This window comes from Dicentrarchus labrax, unplaced genomic scaffold, assembly GCF_905237075.1.
Source record: "Dicentrarchus labrax unplaced genomic scaffold, dlabrax2021, whole genome shotgun sequence".
NCBI classification, from domain to species: Eukaryota; Metazoa; Chordata; class Actinopteri; family Moronidae; genus Dicentrarchus; species Dicentrarchus labrax.
Window position 1 is genome coordinate 29,156,458 of NW_026136719.1, and position 18,794 is coordinate 29,175,251.

The window sequence follows — 18,794 nt, forward strand, 5'->3', positions numbered from 1 at the left end:
GCAGTCTGCGCCCCCCTACCGCCCATCCGTCAATTAACAAACATCCGATCCAGTGAGCAACAGGACTTGTGATTTGTGTTTTCGCTGAACGCTATTTGAAAAGCATTTCATTTGGACTAATCACATTATTATGGTATCATTTATGAGTTTGTTGTTAGCTGTCACTGCTAGTGAAGTCCATTGGCGTTTACTTGACTGAGCTGGAAGCTGCATTGCAGTATTTTTTTTTTCTTAAGGTGGTATAGAAAGGCTGCTGCGTGTCCTCTGAGAAGATGCACTATCGACCTCCTTCTAGATGCCATTTTCAGTTTCATGCAGCATGAAATGGAGCGTCTCATTAGCCTGTGTGTTTCACAGTCTGCATTTTTTCACATGATACACGTGTATGCATTTTTTTCCCAGTGTGAGTGCTGCTGGCAGGGTGAGAGCGCAGCAGCACATGTAGTATGCTTCTGCATATGTGCCCGTGTGCGCACACCTCCTCTCAAAAAAACAGGCAGAACTGGCAAGGAGCGTCGTCTAGCAGCTGGGAGAGAGGCTTGTTTGGCCGGTGGGCAGTAACATTCATTAAGATACCATTAAGATACTAAAAAGTTCCCCTCGTTAATCACTCCACTCATAAAACCCCCAAATGAGAGAACCGGCAAACACCTTTCTCTTTTTCCCTGCCTCGTCTGCTAATGCTCCCTCTTTCCCTGCCCTCCTTCGCAGACTGGCCTATTTAAGTCCTACACAGGTTGTGTCTGCTCCTCTCTACCTTTCTCTTTCACTCTCTCATCTCTCTCTCTTTTCCTCTACCCCACTTTGTCATTCGAGATTAAATCTCCCATCAGTCAAGCGCACACACACACACACACACACACACACACACACACACACACACATGCTCGCACTGCTACTTTCAGGTCTTTTTAATGATTCAAGCCCTTTAAGGCATCACACATTTTATGTCTCTCCCTTTCAGTTTTTTTTCCCCAGGTGTCGCTATTGATGCTATAGACACGGTGTCTTTCTCCATGGCCTGTGTGGGCCAGATGATAGATACGAGAAACTCCCCAACATTGCTAATTACAACTTTAAAACTGTGAGGCCGCCAATTTGTGTGGTGATGAAATCAAGGACACTGCTGATGAGCTTTTAGAGTCTGTGATGAAAGATAGGATGCACTGATAATTAAAATTTTGTTATAAATGGGTGTTGTGATATGTGTCCATTCGGTACCGTGTCATGGGCGGTTGACAAGGCAATGAAGCTGCAGCCTCACATACTGCCACACTTCACTACTTAATTCCACCTTGTCTTTAGCTGCAAGGTGAATTTGACCTTGAGCGCTGATGAGGAGTCAGCTTTCTTGTCCACTTTACTAACCTTTATAATGAGAGGGAGAGTAACACATTTCACCCCAGATCAATACCAAAGGTCACCCATTACTGTACATGTATGTAAGTGTGTGTAAGGGCTGTGTGTATGTGTAGCTGTGGCTTAAATTATGTACTGTGTGATTTTGTTTGTGTCTCAGTATGGAGACATGCTTACTACCCACAGCCCCTGGGTCTATGAGTTTAAGTGTATGTGTAAGATACTGTGTGTGTGCTTGCGCGTGTCTGTATTGCATCCATTCCCAATGTCCCATACTTTCATGTGTTGGATGTGTGTTTTCTGTGTGCAGGTTTCCTTCATCCAGAATCTGGTATTCTGTGTGGAAAGAGCCTACAGGGTGCCCGACTACGGCATGTGGGAGAGAGGCAGCAAATACAACAACGGCAGCACTGAGCTGCATTCCAGGTCAGTCAAAAGGCTCAGCCAAAATATGGAAATACAGAAATATGCAAAAAATATGTTCAAAGTAAGGTTAAAATTATTTACATATTGCTACTAATTGAAATTGCCAAATGCTGATATCTTCTAAAGGAACACTTCCTGATTTCCTTTGTATTAATCATAGAGGTAGCATAGCAATAACACCCACAACACTTTACCGATCTGTATCACTGTCAGCAGCCGTATCAGCGTTGTTTACCACACCACCAAATCTACAGGGAGAGTTTGTCAGAGATAAGTTTTATTTTCTCCTCAGCACCCGCTGGGAAGCATACTGTAGCAGAAATTGATTCCCAGTATATATATATATATATACACACACATGGAACTTTATAGATTACACTGTGTCACAAGTCACTGTGATGCTGTAAATGCCACTGTTTCATGTTAGCTTTTGTTGAATTATACTGCCATGCTAGTGCTGCAGAGTGTGTGTGGGTGTGTGTTAACACGGGGGTTGAAACTCTCTTCAAACATAAACTGAAGCAAACAGTCAGTACAAAGAGAGCAGTGGACTACTAAATGCCTCTGTAACCTGATGAACTCTCTGTGTAGGGCCAGTGATGTAATAATTTAACTGCATTCAACTAGGCATGCACAGAGGGAGGGAGAGATGGATGGAGGGAAGACGGATACAATGAAAGGGAGGAATGGGGTGAGATGAAGGTGAAGGGAGGGAGAATCAGGGAGTAACAGAGGTACCGAGTTATAGAAGGTATGAAATATTAGTTAGAGAAGGCATGAAAGCGCGAGAGATACACGCAGGAATAGTGTCGTTGTCTTCTGCCCCTAAAAGCTGTTCTGATTGATGAGATATTTGTCCCTTCCACTCGCCATATCTGAACATTTCCAGAAGGGTTGTGTAAAGGGGACACACAGGACACAACCGAGGGCTGGGCAGACTTTTGGTCTTTTGTCAGTTTAAATTGTATTTTCATTTAGCTCAGACAGTTAAGCATTTGCCAAACCAGAACATAGACTTATCATTAATATTCTATGTTTTTAGAATTATTAACACTATCAGCAAAAAAAGAAATCTGCTTTGAAGCACAAATCATTTTGAATGCCTGCATTAAAACAAGGATTAGAGGACTGAAATATTTGTTCAATCCAAAACAACCTTTTATCAGCTCTTCTTTGCTCTTAATTTTAACTGGTGGATGCCTCCAAATTATTATTATTTTAGCACTATCTTTTATTGAAAAAGCTGACTTCTTTAAATTTAATCTCTAAAATCAATTCCTGAGTAAGACACGTTGTCTGTTTTTAGACCAGTGAAACACTTACATTCTTGTTAGATATTTAAACCTGCATTTCTTAATTTTTTGACCACTTGGGGGCAGCACAACAAGTTGTTAACACAATTGTGTCATTATCACCTTATAGAGTTAATAACGTGGGAGCAAAGAGCTGCTACCACATTAAGTGGTTTGATTTCATAATACTGTCAAACCAAATTGCAACTAGAATCTAGAGCAGTGCAACAAGCTGTAAGCTTGGGTTAGTACAGGGTTACCAAAAGAGCCGTCATGTGCAATGTCTACAAAACTCTCTGAAAAACCTTTAAAGATTTCAAACACTGAATGATAGATAAGGACTGCAATGCACAAGTGTTGTTTTGATTTTTAAGGAAGAAATTGTTTGTTTTAATGTACACCAGAATGAAAACATTTTAAGGATGCAGTGAGGCAAATCAAATTCGACAATTTAAAATAATACAAATATAACTCACTATCTAAATATCAGCCATGGTGAGGAATTATTGACCAATGTGTTCTTACCACAGCTCAAGCTTTTAGAAAAGAAGCAATTTCAGGGTAGTGGCAGCAACATGTCCAGTTTATGTTTTCTTCCCCAGTGAGCAAATAACTTGTATTAAGGAAAAATGTAATGGATCAACAGTCTGAACTATTAACTGTTCTAAAGGTAAGGATTTTGGACCACACAGTAAAACACCGGGACTGTGCTTGGCCAGTGAACTCAGGTTGTGGTTTTTGTTACGTGCTCCTAACTGATTTATCATCCAAGGTCGAACTGGCCTCCCTCTCCTCCCTCTGTGTCTTGATAAAGATCCTCAATTTCTTGCTTATCTCTGGGAAGCATGTTTTTTTTCTTTCTCCAACAATCCAAGGCTATTGGCAGCAGCTTGCCAAGATATCCTCAAGAAAAGATAACAAATTTGAGTGAAGAAGCACTGTGTCTTGCGCTTCTTGTATTTTCTCCCCTCGAGGTCATGCTTTAGATTTACACAGTTAGTGAGCTAGCTTATACATGTAGTTGTGTAATACCAATTAAAATGCTGTATGCAAACAGTGAACTGTGGTAGGGGCAGATTCAAAATGGTCACATGTAAACAAGATCTCTGTAAATCATCAAATTGAACAGTCATTTCTAGTCGCAGAGCGCCAGTGGGCAGAAAAAGGCTCTGTGGAGATGAACAGAAAAGGATGCATTCATTTGTCCATATTAAATCAAATGATTCATTTTATTTGCTTCTGCCTCATGTTTATCATCACTCCCAGTCAAATGGCTTGACTGGATCTGTTTTTTTTTTAAAGTAGCATATCTAATCTTGTAAGCATCAGGATATCATAACTTATGATGAGATAAATGTAATTTTATTAGAAATATAAAAACAGGACTGTGCTCATATGTTCATGAATATTTCAACATAATTCATGATAGTCAACTTTTCATTCACTTTACAACAGAACAAATTTAAATCATAAGAGTCTAAATGTGCTGTAATAAACTGAATGCTATTATTGTTTTGTTACCATCCCTACTATATTGACTGTATATCATAGACAGCCACTACTTGTTCTACCAGGCAAAGTGGGCAACTGCCCGAGGGCCCCAAACCTCCAGGGGCTCAAAAGTTCCTGGGTTATTTGCTTTTCATGTTTTTTGTCAATTTGATTACTGACTAATGAAACTGACTTTACTGGGGACTTTAGTCACCTAAAGTACAGTTTTAAAATGTTGTGGTCCTGTCATGTAGAGGGACACTGTGTCAGTATCTAGTTTTAAGACCTTCTATTAATAATGCATCAAACGACTATGTAAAGTGAAATGGGTCACTCACAGTCACAAGCGAACAAGGAATTGTCACCTGACTGAAGTTCCCCTGAGCTTTATTGAGTGTTTTAGCATCTTTCAGCTAATTGTCTAGTTTTTATGGCCTATAACTTTACTGTTCAGTCTCACTGCTTTTATCAACCTGTTGCCACCCACAGCAGGCAGCTGTTTTCTGTGAATAAACCCACTGTACTTGCCCAGCACCAAAAAGCAGACGCCCAAAATAGAAACTGGCTGGTGGAAACAGTGAAGTACTAGGCTAACATTAATCAGACTGCCTGAATCATGACTACAAGTGAATGCTAATCTTTCTCTGTATCTGTTTGATATGTAAATAGGCAACATGTAAGCTAACAGTATAACCATATCAACTTTATAAGGTGATAATATGTCATTGCTGTCTTGTTACACTGCCACAAATATCAATTAATGCAGATTTAATTATTTTTGTTTGGCAAAAGAAAAGAACAATTTAATCAAACCACTAAAACCATATCACATGGTACTCATTGAGGTGGTTCAGTTGTCATCATATGACCTAAACTTTGGTCAATTCAATTTCAAGTTCCATTGAATTTTATTTGTATAGTGCCAAATCATTACAGAAGTTATATCAGGGCACTTTTCAAATAAAACAGGTCTAGACCGAACTCCACTGAGACCCAACAATTCCCACCATGAGCAAGCATGTGGCGACAGTGGCAAGGAAAAACTTTCTTTTAAGAGGCAGAAACCTCCAGCAGACCCTGGCTCTAGGTGGGCAACTGTCTGCCTTGACTGATTGGGTTTAGAGAAGGGGCCAGCAGAGGGGCCATTTCCCGGCCCTCCATCTCTCTCCCTCTGGCCCATGACATGATGTCAAAAATATAATATAATCCAGCAGGCAAGATTATTATTAAGTTATTTCATATCAATTAAACTACCCCTTCATATACAATTAAAGATTAATGTATAGTGTTTGCAAATGTAGAATAATGTATTTCGTTCCTTAATCTTGTTTGTATTTATTTTTATGTAAACTGAAATAACTGCATTATTTTGTGAGGTAGAGTATTGTAAATGCTTTCAGAATATTGTGCTTTCTTGTAGTACTTGTATGTTGCAGAAGCCCTCTTATGAGATGACAATACCAGCAGTGGTCCCAAGCCAATCTGAGTTTGAGAGCCCTGGTTTAGATAGAGAGAGAGGAGAAAATGGGAATAGAGGGGAAGAGAGGTGTAGAGAGGGGGGAGGGGATAAAGTGGTTGTATTTTGCTGTGAGTGGCTGTCCAAAGACTCCTGGTTGATGACTTTGATTCCTTTCCACTTAATGCTGTGATAGCCTCAGTTGATATTTTTGTCACATGATCCATAATTGCTAAATAACCACACAGTAAACTTGGGGAGACAGGGTACATACACAATACACTGAGGATGAGGTGGGTGAGTTCACCCAATATGACCTCAACTGGGATGTGAACTATACTGTATGTAAACACATTTAGTGCAAGAGCAACAGAATATTGTTGTGCAGTCTACCGTATGAATTCATGGACTAACAGACAGTAACATTTTCATCATGCGAATCTTTCTCTCCAACTGTCAACTTAAACCATTGCATCATGATGCTGCTTTGCTCCTGTTTCCCACTGTTGCTTTTTTTAACCTCCTGTTTCCCCACCAAGCACCAATCTCCTCTATGTCTGTGCGGGGTGCTGACAGCCTTGCTGACCAGTGCTGGACGTTTTTGTGTTTGTGTGCCTGTGTGTTATACAAAACTAGTTTCAACCGAGCTCTTCTCCAGGCTGAATTAGCCAGCCATCCTCTGTATTTTAAGCATCGATTCAGGCCTCACTAATGGAATTGAATGCGTTTTGATATGTCAGCATATCTGCTGCCAGTCATCACCAAGTTTCCGGCAATTTTCCCTCCACTTTTTTTCTTTTCTAGGGAAATCTTGGCAGGGCAGAAAGGGAAACAAAATGACAGTGAAATTGATTCACATTTAGTCTGCATTGCAATCACAGTAGCCAGCTAGTGTGAAATTCAGTATAAGGTTTTTATTAAAGAGATCCATTATCTACAGTAGACCACAATCTCAGGAGCCCACAGCTTTATTGAATCCTAACAGATAGCAGTTTAAGATTCAAGTGCGAGTCTGGATGCTTTTTTGTTTTTTTGGGCTGCTGACAATTGAAAGATGCTCATGGTTACTATCATTGCCTCCATCACACAAACATATCTGTTACACGATTTTCATTCCCACCAGCTTATAGGGCATCAATGTCAGTGAGATCTGCTTGTTGTATGTTGTGTAATTGTCAATGTTTCTTATCTTTGCAGCTCTGTGGGCCTGGCTAAAGCTGCTCTGGAGGCCATCAATGGATTCAACCTGTTTGGAAACCAGGTATTTGAATAATTCACCCGCTCCTCGCACATTTCCTCCTCCTCATGAGGCTCCCAAGACGCACAAGTATTTGTCTCTTGTCTAATCGTGTCACATGGCGCAAGATTGCATTATAGATAGATCTAATTCAAATCTGCAGAGGCCCATTACAGCTCCATACATCAGTATGCCTGATGTTTGTGGTTCCATCATCATGTGCAAGGAAAGACCTGCCTCAGTGGCTGGGTGTATGGAAAGCCGCCGCTGTTTTTAACAACTAGACATCATCAGTGTAATTAGTGCTGCTGTCATCGATGCTAGATCCAAGTGAATGTTTGACCATCATGAGATCCATTTAGTATTTGTTTCTACAAACTTTGATCGATGGCCACAGTTGATGTTTGTTCCTGGTTTCCCCCTGAATCTTTCTTAAAATGTCCATTAGTGGATGTGTGTCTCTTTTTTTGTTCTAGTGCGGAGGAAAGGAAAACCAGGGATATTCATTATACCTGCTAATGGATTGGAAAATGAAGCCCTGCACTTAGCAAGCCTCCTCTCTTATTATCTTTTCTTCTTCTTTTCTCCGCTTGGGTGTTCGCCAGCAATGGCTTCTCCAACCATCTAATGCATCTGAACTTGAAGCACTTTTCTGATCATCGTACGGGCGCTATTAGGACAAGTCTATATTAAAGTCGATGTTTGTTTTTCTCTCCTGATCAGCTACAAAATGAGGGGTTTAACCGTGCCTGGAAATGGATTTTCTCATCGAGCTCAGCTTGTTGAAAGAATCAATTTATAGAGGTGGCTGCTTTATGATCCATGGCCTCTGTGAGTGTGTGTGTGTCTCATCCAGCCTCTTGTCCCTCTGTGGGAATGGAAGTTCTACTAGAAGCCAGCCAGTTGCTCATTAATGATCTCTATCAATCTTGATTTCCCAGCTGACTCTCATCCTTCCAACACCAAATGTAACTCCCCCAACCCCTTTAACCGGAACATTCAGTACATTCTGAACTCCGCTATCACATTTTACACCGGCTGCAGACTCTTGTGGGGGTGTGTCACATTTTGCCTTTGTACTAGATGTGTGGACACGCAGCCTTCAGTTCCGGGATTTTTTTTCACAACCCCTTCGAGTCACACAACAGATGCAAACATAGCAGCTTCTCGCTGTGACAAATTGAACTCTGTGGATTAAATTGATCTCGCCAAGAGGAGGATCCGTCAATTTTAAAGCCTGTCATTAAATTCACAGAGCTGTGTACACATGGCTGGACAATCAAATCCTAGCTGTTCCACTTTTTTATCTGGGCATTGTCACCTAATTCACACCCAGTCAAGAGCAGGGATATAGTGGAGCAGACACACACCTAACTCCATCTAGCAATCTTTTTTTTTTGTGTTTAGAGTTTACTTTCTATGCTGACATAAATCAATGAATTGCATATCAATGCACAGAAAGCAGTGTCAAGTTGATGTACATTGTATCATTATGGTCTTTGAAAGGGCTATTATATAATGTACATCCTGTCACCGTTTATTAGCAACCCATAATAATAGCTGTGACAGTGATGATTTTCTGGCATAGATTATGCTGGCCTGTAATTTTGACTCGTATTATACAGTCACCTTTTAATAACAGAGGGACATGGGCTAACTGCTTAGAGTAGGTGTAAGAGGTGAGTGGAGTAGAATGGAGGAATATAAATAGAGAAAAAAAAGAAAAATGCCTACTTGGAAATATGTCTGATTTTATTGCTTTATATTGGCAGTTGTTTGCCTGTAATTATCAAAGACTGCAGGTCATAGTTCTAATCATCTCTACATGACTGTTTAATTGAATTGAATCCTTCAATGGTTTTCACTACTAATTGGTAGAACACCTTTTCATTTTTAATATATTGCGTCTCATGCATTTCTGCCATTTCAAAGTGTCTTTCAGGCCCAAAACGTTCCCCAGAGTGCACTGCAGTTTTCAAAACCGTTTCAGGTGGTTTCTAGGCAGGCCTGACTCTTGGGATGTGGCCTGTTTATGGTGGATTTATCTAAAGTAATCAGAATAAGTTTTAATGTAGTGTAGTTGTGAGTAGACTCACTGAGCAGAATAATGTAAATGCATGCAAAAAACTTTGAAGACTAATGTTTTAAAAACCCATCAATCAATTTCAAGCAACTTCATAGTTTTCTGATTTTAAAATGTTGTTCATGTGATAATTCTCATCTTGTCCCATGGTACATTAGTTTGAACTTCAATATTATTTTTGTTTTTAAATTTTTTTTAGATGAACATAGAGTCAAATGCAGTGTGATAATGCTGATACTCGTAGTCATAATTGAAAAAAAACTAAGCACAGTTACATGATCATTAGTGAATTCTATGATCTCATATATTTATATAACAATAAATAATAAACAGACATGTGTGTATAAAAGTGTATGTATTTCTCTTTATATCCCAGATCAAATTGCACTAATGGACATCACAATCATTTTGTAGAGGCTCATATTTTAAAAACTAACAACTAACAAAAATAATTGTCTGTGTTTTGGTGTGCCTGTTGTCAATAGTGCCAAAGTTAATAAGAAAGGCAATAATAATGATTTTTCCATTGCATTTTTTGGTTAGAACGATTAGAGGGTTACGATACTGTACATAAAAGACAGTTTGGACTGTTTTATTAAAAAGAAAATAAGCACACATCCAAGGCAAAAACATTCATCTACATGCTCTGCTGTCTTGCACTCTGCTGCTGTAACACCAGAAAAGGTTTCCCTGAGAGGACCATTTCACTGACTTGTCACACAGCTGCCTACACTGGTGGCCAGCAATCCACTGCACTATGCAAATTGCTACAGGAAGGCTTGCTGATTTGACTAAAAGCCCTGGCCGGATCTGATTTTGTAGGGGGAAAAAAAATAGACTCTGGCAATATTCATACATAATGCATTTGACTTGCATTAGAAACTGCTTAGCAGGTTGCAGGAGTGACTCAGTTGGTTTTATGTAACTGCTGCTGATGGATGGATGAAGTGGACTGGACCAGCTTTTTAGAACTAGAAAAGACTTGATCACTACCCTTACTAAGTAACCCCCCCCAAGGTGTTTAAGTGCAGTGGATGGACAGACTGCACTGTATTAGCAGCACTTTGTTTTTGTACATGCATACTTTTGAAGTGATAGGATGACTCTCAACTCACTGTTGTTCAAGCACTCCCACACCATACTTCAAAAACATGCTCAACCCAAAAATATCAGCCTGGTTTAACAGTGAAAGAGTCTGTTTTGATGTGCAGAGGTGAGAAAGGTGTGATAGTGGGGGCTATAAAGTGGGCCGTTTTGCCATTTTGCTGTCAAATATTTTTTTCTGATAAATGATGGAGAACTTGTTGTGCATCTTTTTTGCCTTTTTGTGGGTGTGCAATTGCAGAACATGAAACTCTGTGCTGTTGTCGTACCTGTAAAGGGTGAATAGTTCAGCTGTGACTGGGATGCTATCTTTGTACGTGTTTTTCTCTTCAGGGCTGTTCGTGGTCGGTGATATTTGTGGATCTGGACGCCCACAACAGGAACAGGCAAACCCTGTGCTCCCTACTACCCCGAGAGTCTCGTTCACATGTGAGTTCTATTGTTGCAACTACTAAAATCACCCTACAAATAACTAAAATAGACAATTAAAGCATGTTAAAATGTTTTTTCTTTTTTTGACTCTGTGGAGCAGCTGTGTGCCAATCAAAAACTGAAATAGATGCCTGCCACACATATACCAAAAACTTAAAAGGTTAATTATACACATCAAAGAACACTCACGTCAGTATGTCAGTGGATATCTGTAATTCAACAATGCATTTCCCTTGTGGTGCAGTCATTACACTATTATTGGTCCAGTGTAGACAAGAAATGGAGAAAGTGAGAGGTGGCTGCAGAGCAGGAGGGAGGTAAAGCTGAAAAGGGAAGAAGTGAAAAAAAGAAGTAGTATGTAGAAGAAAAGCAGGAGCCAAACCATTCCCTTCTCTCCACTCCACCCCTTGCAGACACTTAAATGATCACATCTCTCTGTGTGTGCGGAATGTGTCAGGCAGAATAGCCGCCATCAGCTTGCAAGGAAATTAGTGTAATTAGACGACCAGAGTGGCATTATAGCTGTATGAGATTAACGTTAAGGAGCTGGAAGGAGTGCAGTAGGAAGTGAGAGACCCACACACTGTAGGAGTGGGATAATGTCAAGATAACCAAAATATCAATATAATATCAGGATCTCATACACTATGGCAAAAGATTGGAATTCAATATTCAATTCTAGACACATTCAATACCTGTACCAAATATGTTCTGCAAGCTCACATCTCATTTCAGCTACAGCTGCCGAGGATGTTAACATGTAGATTGGAGTTGTAACAAGAAATCGAAGAATAAGAGGGGATTGGACTAGACAGAGCAGCAGTTGGCTCCTCTGTGAACTGTAGAGATGTGTGCAAATTAAAAAAGATTTCTATACAAAGCATAACAGCAGGATTAAACAGTCAACCACAGCTTGCACTGAAATCTAGTCCTTTTAGCTGGTTGACAAAGTGTTTCATAGTCCATATAAGAAAGCATGTCACTGCAGTTATTAGGGGCTTCAGTGCATAGACAGCAGCTCTGGAAACTCTGCCTTCTATTAATAAAGCTTAAATATTCATAGCTGTTTGCAGTGAGGCTAGTGCCTAATAGCTTTCATTTTCATTGCTTAATAGAGTAAACCAAACAAAAGTGAAATGAGAGAATAAGATGCCCAGTCATAATGGTTTGTCAAGCCTAATAACAATATCCATTGCTAATGATTGTTTCAATTGAAATTTAGTCAGGCAGTCCTTGATTTTAAATAAGGCTGCTTTACTGTGCTGTTCATAACCGGGAGCTTTCATTCCTAAGCTGGTAAAAAGCATCTTCTCCTGTCTAGGATCTGGCCTTTTAGAACATAATGATGCATGGGCTGAATGCTATTAGCTACCCACAGTTTTGAGTCATAACTTATGCTATATGACTATTAGGACTGTGGTTAGAATTTAAGTCTGATAGATATTGTGACCGTGGAAACACATTTTAAGTCGTGGTCATATAAATTTGTCATATAAACAGTTTGTCTTGTCATAACTGACCCACCAGTAGAACTGGTAAAAAAACAAGACTGTGGACAGGACTTGTTATTTCTGTAAACTAAATATTTTTTCCCTGGCAGAACACAGATGCAGCCTTGCTTTCAACCATCAGCTATCCTGCCTTTGCAGTAGATGATGATGCCCTCTACAGTCAGACACTGGACAAAATTGTCCGCAAGCTGCGGGGCAAATATGGCTTCAAACGTTTCCTCCGTGATGGCTACCGCACTGCTAATGAAGACAAAAATCGCCGCTACTACAAACCTGCTGAAATGAAGGTGGGTGCTGGTGGGACGACTAAAGGATGAGAATCTTTTCTAGGATCTAGGATTGTTTAAGGTGCTTTAACTAAAAGCAATTCTTATAGATCTAGCATTTTATCATAAGAAAAATACCGAAAATGTTGCTCAGCCTCCCAGGTTTTAGCAAGACGTATACCTGAGTGTCATCAGCATAACAGTTGAAATAGATATTACATCTGAGGATAATATTCATCAAAGTGCGATTAAAAAAAAAAGAGTAAAGGATCCAGGATAGACCCCTGGGGAACCCTACTAGAGATGAAAGGAAGCACTTCCTCCTTCAAATACAGAGAATGACCTGTTAGCAAAAATAATTCAGAACCACATTAGCATATTTACAGACAGCATTTTGAAATATTGTGGTGCACTATGACAAAAGCTGAACTTCAGGTCATGGAGACTTAAAAACAAATAAAACAACAAAACAGCAGCAATTTTGGACACCCCAACGTATAATATGTGTGAGAGCTACCAGTTGTCTCAAGTGTTTTGTTAATTTTTCTGAGATAAGTTATCTCAATCAAATGTAGAGTTAAAGAATGATGTGTAAAAATGAACTTCAGGTGACCACTTGTTTAATGCAGATGAAAAGGCAAAGTGCCAATGGTTGGTAATGCATAAAACCTGTAAAAGTTCAACTTGAAAGTGCTTGAGTGTGACATTTGAAAAGTTTTTGAAATGTATAAGCTTATAAAGATATTATCCTTTTATGATAATTCTAAGAAATCTGTCTGTAAGTTAGCCTCTCCCATTTCTAGTGTTTTAAACCTCCAAGGATTTCACCCCAACCTTAGTGTGGTAGTTTGTGAGTCACTCTCAGTGGGTGTGCTCATGCATATATATGTATGTGAATGACCATGCATTCATTGTCTTTTTTTCAATCCCCTGTGATCCCAGCGGAATGACTGTGCATTCACTTCAGAATCAGCTCAGTGAGTGTACGAGGAGTGAATCAGAGGCTGGACTCTTAATGCTAGACAAATCATTGCATTAGCTGTAGAACTAACCTCCCAGAATTAATGAGCTCAGAGAGGCAGATAGAGAGAACAGTAGAGATCTCCAAGCACAAAGTTTCGATTTGGTCTAGAAGATGTTTCACTTCTCATCCATGAGATCTCAGCAGTTCGTCTGGTGGGTCATTCACCTGAATGTCACAGGTCATTGAGGTCACCTGAAACTTGTGTAAGTCATCAGACTCACGTGAATTATGGTTTGAATGTTGTCATGAAGCAGTACTGGGGACTCTACTCATGGAAGAGTAGCTCAAGACTTTTTCAAAAATAAGGTTACTAAAAATTGTTACTTAATTGGTCAGTTCCGGTCACTGAAGTTGGTAATAATTATCATAATCATAATATCGCTTTGTTTTTATTCCACCCACAAAGGCTTGAATGTTCCTTAAACTGGGGTCTCACGAAAGCAACACCAGTACTATTTGGATTGCCAGACAATATGTTAGATGGTGGCAATGATTCTTAGGTCTAGAACCAGGCCAACTTGTTCTTAAACTCTGAATTTCTAACTGCACAAATCAATATTTTATTATTAACAATGGAAAAGAACACTATGTATAATGTGAAAGTGGTTAGTGGAGTTATCATCCAACTCTCCTCTGAGCTCTATAGGGCTTTGGAGCATATTTTGCACCTTACTGTTTTGGTTTTACAGACCACAGCACTCTTATCAGCCTTGTTTCCAGCAGCAGCAGACAGCTGTTTTCAGGTTTTTCTTTTGGGTTACTTTTCATTTAATTGGGTGGGTGAAAATAATTTTGGACAGTTTGTGATACTACTACTTTTTGTACCCTTTTTTAGAGATCATATTTCAGAAGCTAAAAAGCCACATATTTTGTCAGAGACTAAAACAGAGCTAAAAGGAGTGTGAATTTTGTCCTTTTGTACATTTGCCAGGTGGCCTGCTTATGTTGCTCAATGTCTAATCAATATTTAAATAGGCAACTGTTATGCTAACATGCTGTGCTGCTATCAAGTGGCCAAAAATCAATATAGCTGGTATAATTCATACTTTTTTTAATATATTTTTTTAAATACACCCACCAGGAAACATTTTTCCTGAAGGCAATTGTCCTTTTCAAAGAAAACACTGTTAAATAATTTTCAAAAGACATATATGTATTGAAATATGTATTTCTTTTTCAAATATCAATACACATTAGATATAGCTCAGGTGTGATTTGAAGGCCTTGTGGCTGGCAGTGAGCTGTTTTTTAATGCATTTTAGCAGGACTAGACAGATTGCTGGTCATGGCTCTCACAGCTGCTATGTGGCTGTGAAAAATGTTTGAAACAATAGCCTATCCCTTTTACGAAATTAGATTCCTTTTGGCTGCTCTTTTATTTTCAGAAGTGTCAGAAACTTGAGAAAGTTGGAGCTTTGGTGCTGAATCAGAACAAATAAAGGCATAGAAGATAGAAGTGCTTGCTTGCTATGTCACAGGGCACTCAAAGGGCGCAGACTCCGAACCACTTGGAATACTTTGAAATTAGCTCTCTTTAATCCTGCAGCTAATACGATACAGAGACTCTCAGGCTAAGAATTAGCAAACAGTATTTAATGCCTCAGTTCCTTCAAGCTCCGCCCTGCCCTCAGTTCTACCAGCAGGCAAATTTATTGTGGAAGACACTGATGCCAGTAAAGTTTCATAAATTAAACTTGAAACTTGTGATCACTCTTCCTGCAATTTCCCTTCCGTCTACCAACAGTAATATATTTACTACTACATCAGCAAATACAGCAAGTAATCAGAACCCAGTTATTTAAGAGTAAACTGTGCCAGGTGGTAATATTACACAATGCAGTAAATATTACCACAAGATAGCAATTTTCCAGTAATGAATATTGAAACAAACTGCTTATATTTTAATGTTGGAAATGATGCACTTGCCACATTCAGAGGCGCAATAGACATTACAAATGTAGTACATAGCAAGAAGTAATAAATAGAATGTTATTTCCTTTGAGTGATACGTGAATACACAGTAATGCAAGGCCAAGGGCGTGTCTGACACAGTGTGAGCTCTGTCTGGTGAAAAAGAAGTCACAGATAGACCCGGTCTCCCTGCAGAAGACACTGAGTGAAGTTGTTGTTGGTGTTTAAGAGAGAATTCACAGCAGGGCAGACGTCTGTGCTCCTTGTCTGTTTACCATTGACAGAGAGCAGCAGCCTGTGTGATAGACAGTTTTACCAATCAGTCGAGCTGCTCAAGCACAAAACACCAGGGATCCCTGGCTGTTTACAGCCCCAACAGGCCAAAAAGCACAGGCCTCACTGGGTGACTGCCTTTCTCTCTTTCACTCTTTCACTCTTTCACTCTCTCCCACTCTCCCCCTCCCTCTAAATAAACTCTCCTCCGCTTCTGTATCTCTTTATGCACCTTATTTTCTTTCATTTTTCTCTCTTTCACCCTTCCCTCACCACCTGATAGGTATTAAATTGCTTCTCATCTCTGCTGCAACACACAGTTTGAATCCATGTATACCTGCATACTAACAGGGTGCAGACATTAACCATTTAAAGAAACACATTCAAACCTACAGACAGTATGAGCTTCTTGGTGAATGCAGCTCCCACTTGTATTTGTGTGTGCCAGCTCTACCAGCCGTTTTGTTATTGCATTAGGATGTAATCGCTGTTATCTTCCATCAGTGTGGAGATTATTGAAAAAGATGAGGGACAAAGATAGTCACGACTAATGACATTTATAGTTAGATGGACTAAAATGCACACACACACACACGCACACACGCACACACACACACACACACACACACACACACACACACACACACACACACACATTTTCAAATGATGGGTTTTAGAGAGGCTATCTGCAACTTGTTTAATCTTTTTTCCAAGCTGACCTTGGTGATTTGTGGTGTTTATACGAATTTGGTGACCCAAAAAAGGGTCATTCTATAAAGATAGAGCTGTTAACATTTCTACTGTGTGTTTGTGTTGATCCTCTTCAGGCGAGCATAAGCAAGAGGGGATTTAATTATTGGAATTAGTAGGGCTGTGATTCACTTGACTGTCTTCTCTACATGTGACTTGTAACCAAATGACTTAAGAAAGTCTGTGTGTGCGCGTGTGGTGTGCAATCTATAATAGGATTTCTGGCTGAGTAAGATTCAGAGAATACAAGTGATGGTGTTTGTGTCAATTCAAGTGTTTGTTCTGGAAAATTCACCCCAGCTGCTGCCACATGCTGGCTTTTATTTCCCTTGCGTTCAGTCAACTGAAAACAAGCAGACAGCCACACAGTGACACATACACTCATCAGTTACTCATTCGTATTGATCAGTCAGTCAATCAGTTTGTCAATCATAGCTTGCAGGGTGATGATTATAATTACATTAAAAACATGAATAAATTAGTGTAGAAACGTGACAGATGCATGTGCTTCCATACAGGGGTCAGTGAATGGTTTGATGAAAATGATGTGCTTCCAACCCAACTGAACACCCACTGGTAAATGTTCATCAAAATCAGGGAAAATCTTTTAGGAGAATATTGTTCATCCTTTCAGAGTTCCACAGACTTGGAGAATGTATGACAAGGGGCTTTGAGTGGTTCTGGTGGCTCATGGTGACCCAACACCTGACTGCAGTAAGGATGCTTTCAAACCTGTAGTTCATTTGATTCAAACCAAGGGAAAAAAAACTGAGACTCTGCCTTTTCGATCTGGTCTGGTTCATGTTCACACTGGTTTATTATTGAAGAACCAGAGGTCTAAGTGTGAATTTTTGCATGTATGGACTGACGGCTAGCTCATTGAAGCACTACTCTGCTTCTTATGTGTTTATTTATTTTCTCTGGTGCCTCAAAGAGCTCGCCTCAAAATGACCTAACCTAGAAATTACCTTTACTATAATAATAATTTTTATTTTTTTTAAGTTATTTTATTTTATTGGATAGTGACAGCTGAAGATAGACAGGAAGGGGGGCAGAGAGAGAGGGGATGACACGCAGCAAAGGGCTGCAGGTCGGATTCAAACCTTGGCCGCTGCAGCAACTCCGTACATGGGTCGCCAGCTCTACCGACTGAGCTAACTGGGCGCCCTATAATAATAATTTTTTTGACTACATTTTTCCTGCTTTTTAAATCGGAAAATGTTGAAATACATGAAGCACACAGCACACCTCTGCTTCAACTCCTTTTCACTTTTCTCTGATCCCTGCTCTCACATGCTAATGTGCATACATGTTACCATGGTTACCAAATGATTTACAAAAATAAATGTGTTGCTTGTGTCCTACTCTGTGTATTTACCCAGTCATTACCCATATATAGAAATAAGTGAAACCTAGCAACCGCATAGGAATTATGCCCCCATAATATGGCAATTCAAATCACTATTTTTTGTCTGTTTTTGTTACTACTTACAATATACAAGGAACAGTTGTTGTTTTGAACCATAATACTCATAATCAGTTCTATCTTGGTGAGCTCTTTGTGGCACCAGAGTAGATAAACACATCAGACACAGCATTAGCATGACATACTGTCAGTCACCAGAATTTGATGTCAGATGGAGGTACATGTAACGCCGGATGACATCACCAAAACTGTCCAATGAATGAGTTACATGTCAGACCATATGACTTCATGCTTGCAACTCTTGGTTCATTTGTAGTAAGAGTGAAGATGAACCAGGCAAGTAAAAGGCAACAGTGTATCATTGTTTTCCTTGGTCAGGACTAAATATATTGAACTACAGGTGTAAAAGGAACAATGTTTGTCTGTCCTCTAATTTGTCCTCCATTTGGATGAGGTATATAGATGCATAGAATACAGTACAGAGAATGGTTTTGCAGTTTTTTGTATATTTAATAACACATCTTTATATTTATTCTACTGTTAAGTCTCAGCAGAATCTTGTGTTGAAGTGGAAGAAGTGTTTTACCTATAAACCTAAAATCCACTTAATCCAACTTCTTCATATATTTGTCACTATATCCTATCACCTCTCGGACCTTCAAACATCCTCCTCAAAACAAACAGCACAGCTGTGCATATAAGCAAATGACCTTGCGAGGAAGCATTATTATTTCTGACTGTTCTGTCAGTTTT

At 39.5% G+C, this 18,794-nt stretch overlaps 1 protein-coding gene across 4 annotated transcripts in view; it reads left to right on the forward strand.

Annotated features, from left to right (window-relative positions):
* Positions 1 to 18,794, forward strand: part of phkb (phosphorylase kinase, beta) — a 106,120-nt gene that overhangs the window by 27,802 nt on the left and 59,524 nt on the right. For all 4 annotated transcript variants that reach the window (XM_051380117.1, XM_051380116.1, XM_051380115.1 and 1 more), the window contains 4 exons: positions 1,670 to 1,785; positions 7,222 to 7,285; positions 10,782 to 10,877; positions 12,481 to 12,678. In XM_051380117.1, coding sequence (XP_051236077.1) covers positions 1,670 to 1,785; positions 7,222 to 7,285; positions 10,782 to 10,877; positions 12,481 to 12,678 — 474 coding nt within the window. The remainder of the gene's footprint in view (positions 1 to 1,669; positions 1,786 to 7,221; positions 7,286 to 10,781; positions 10,878 to 12,480; positions 12,679 to 18,794) is intronic.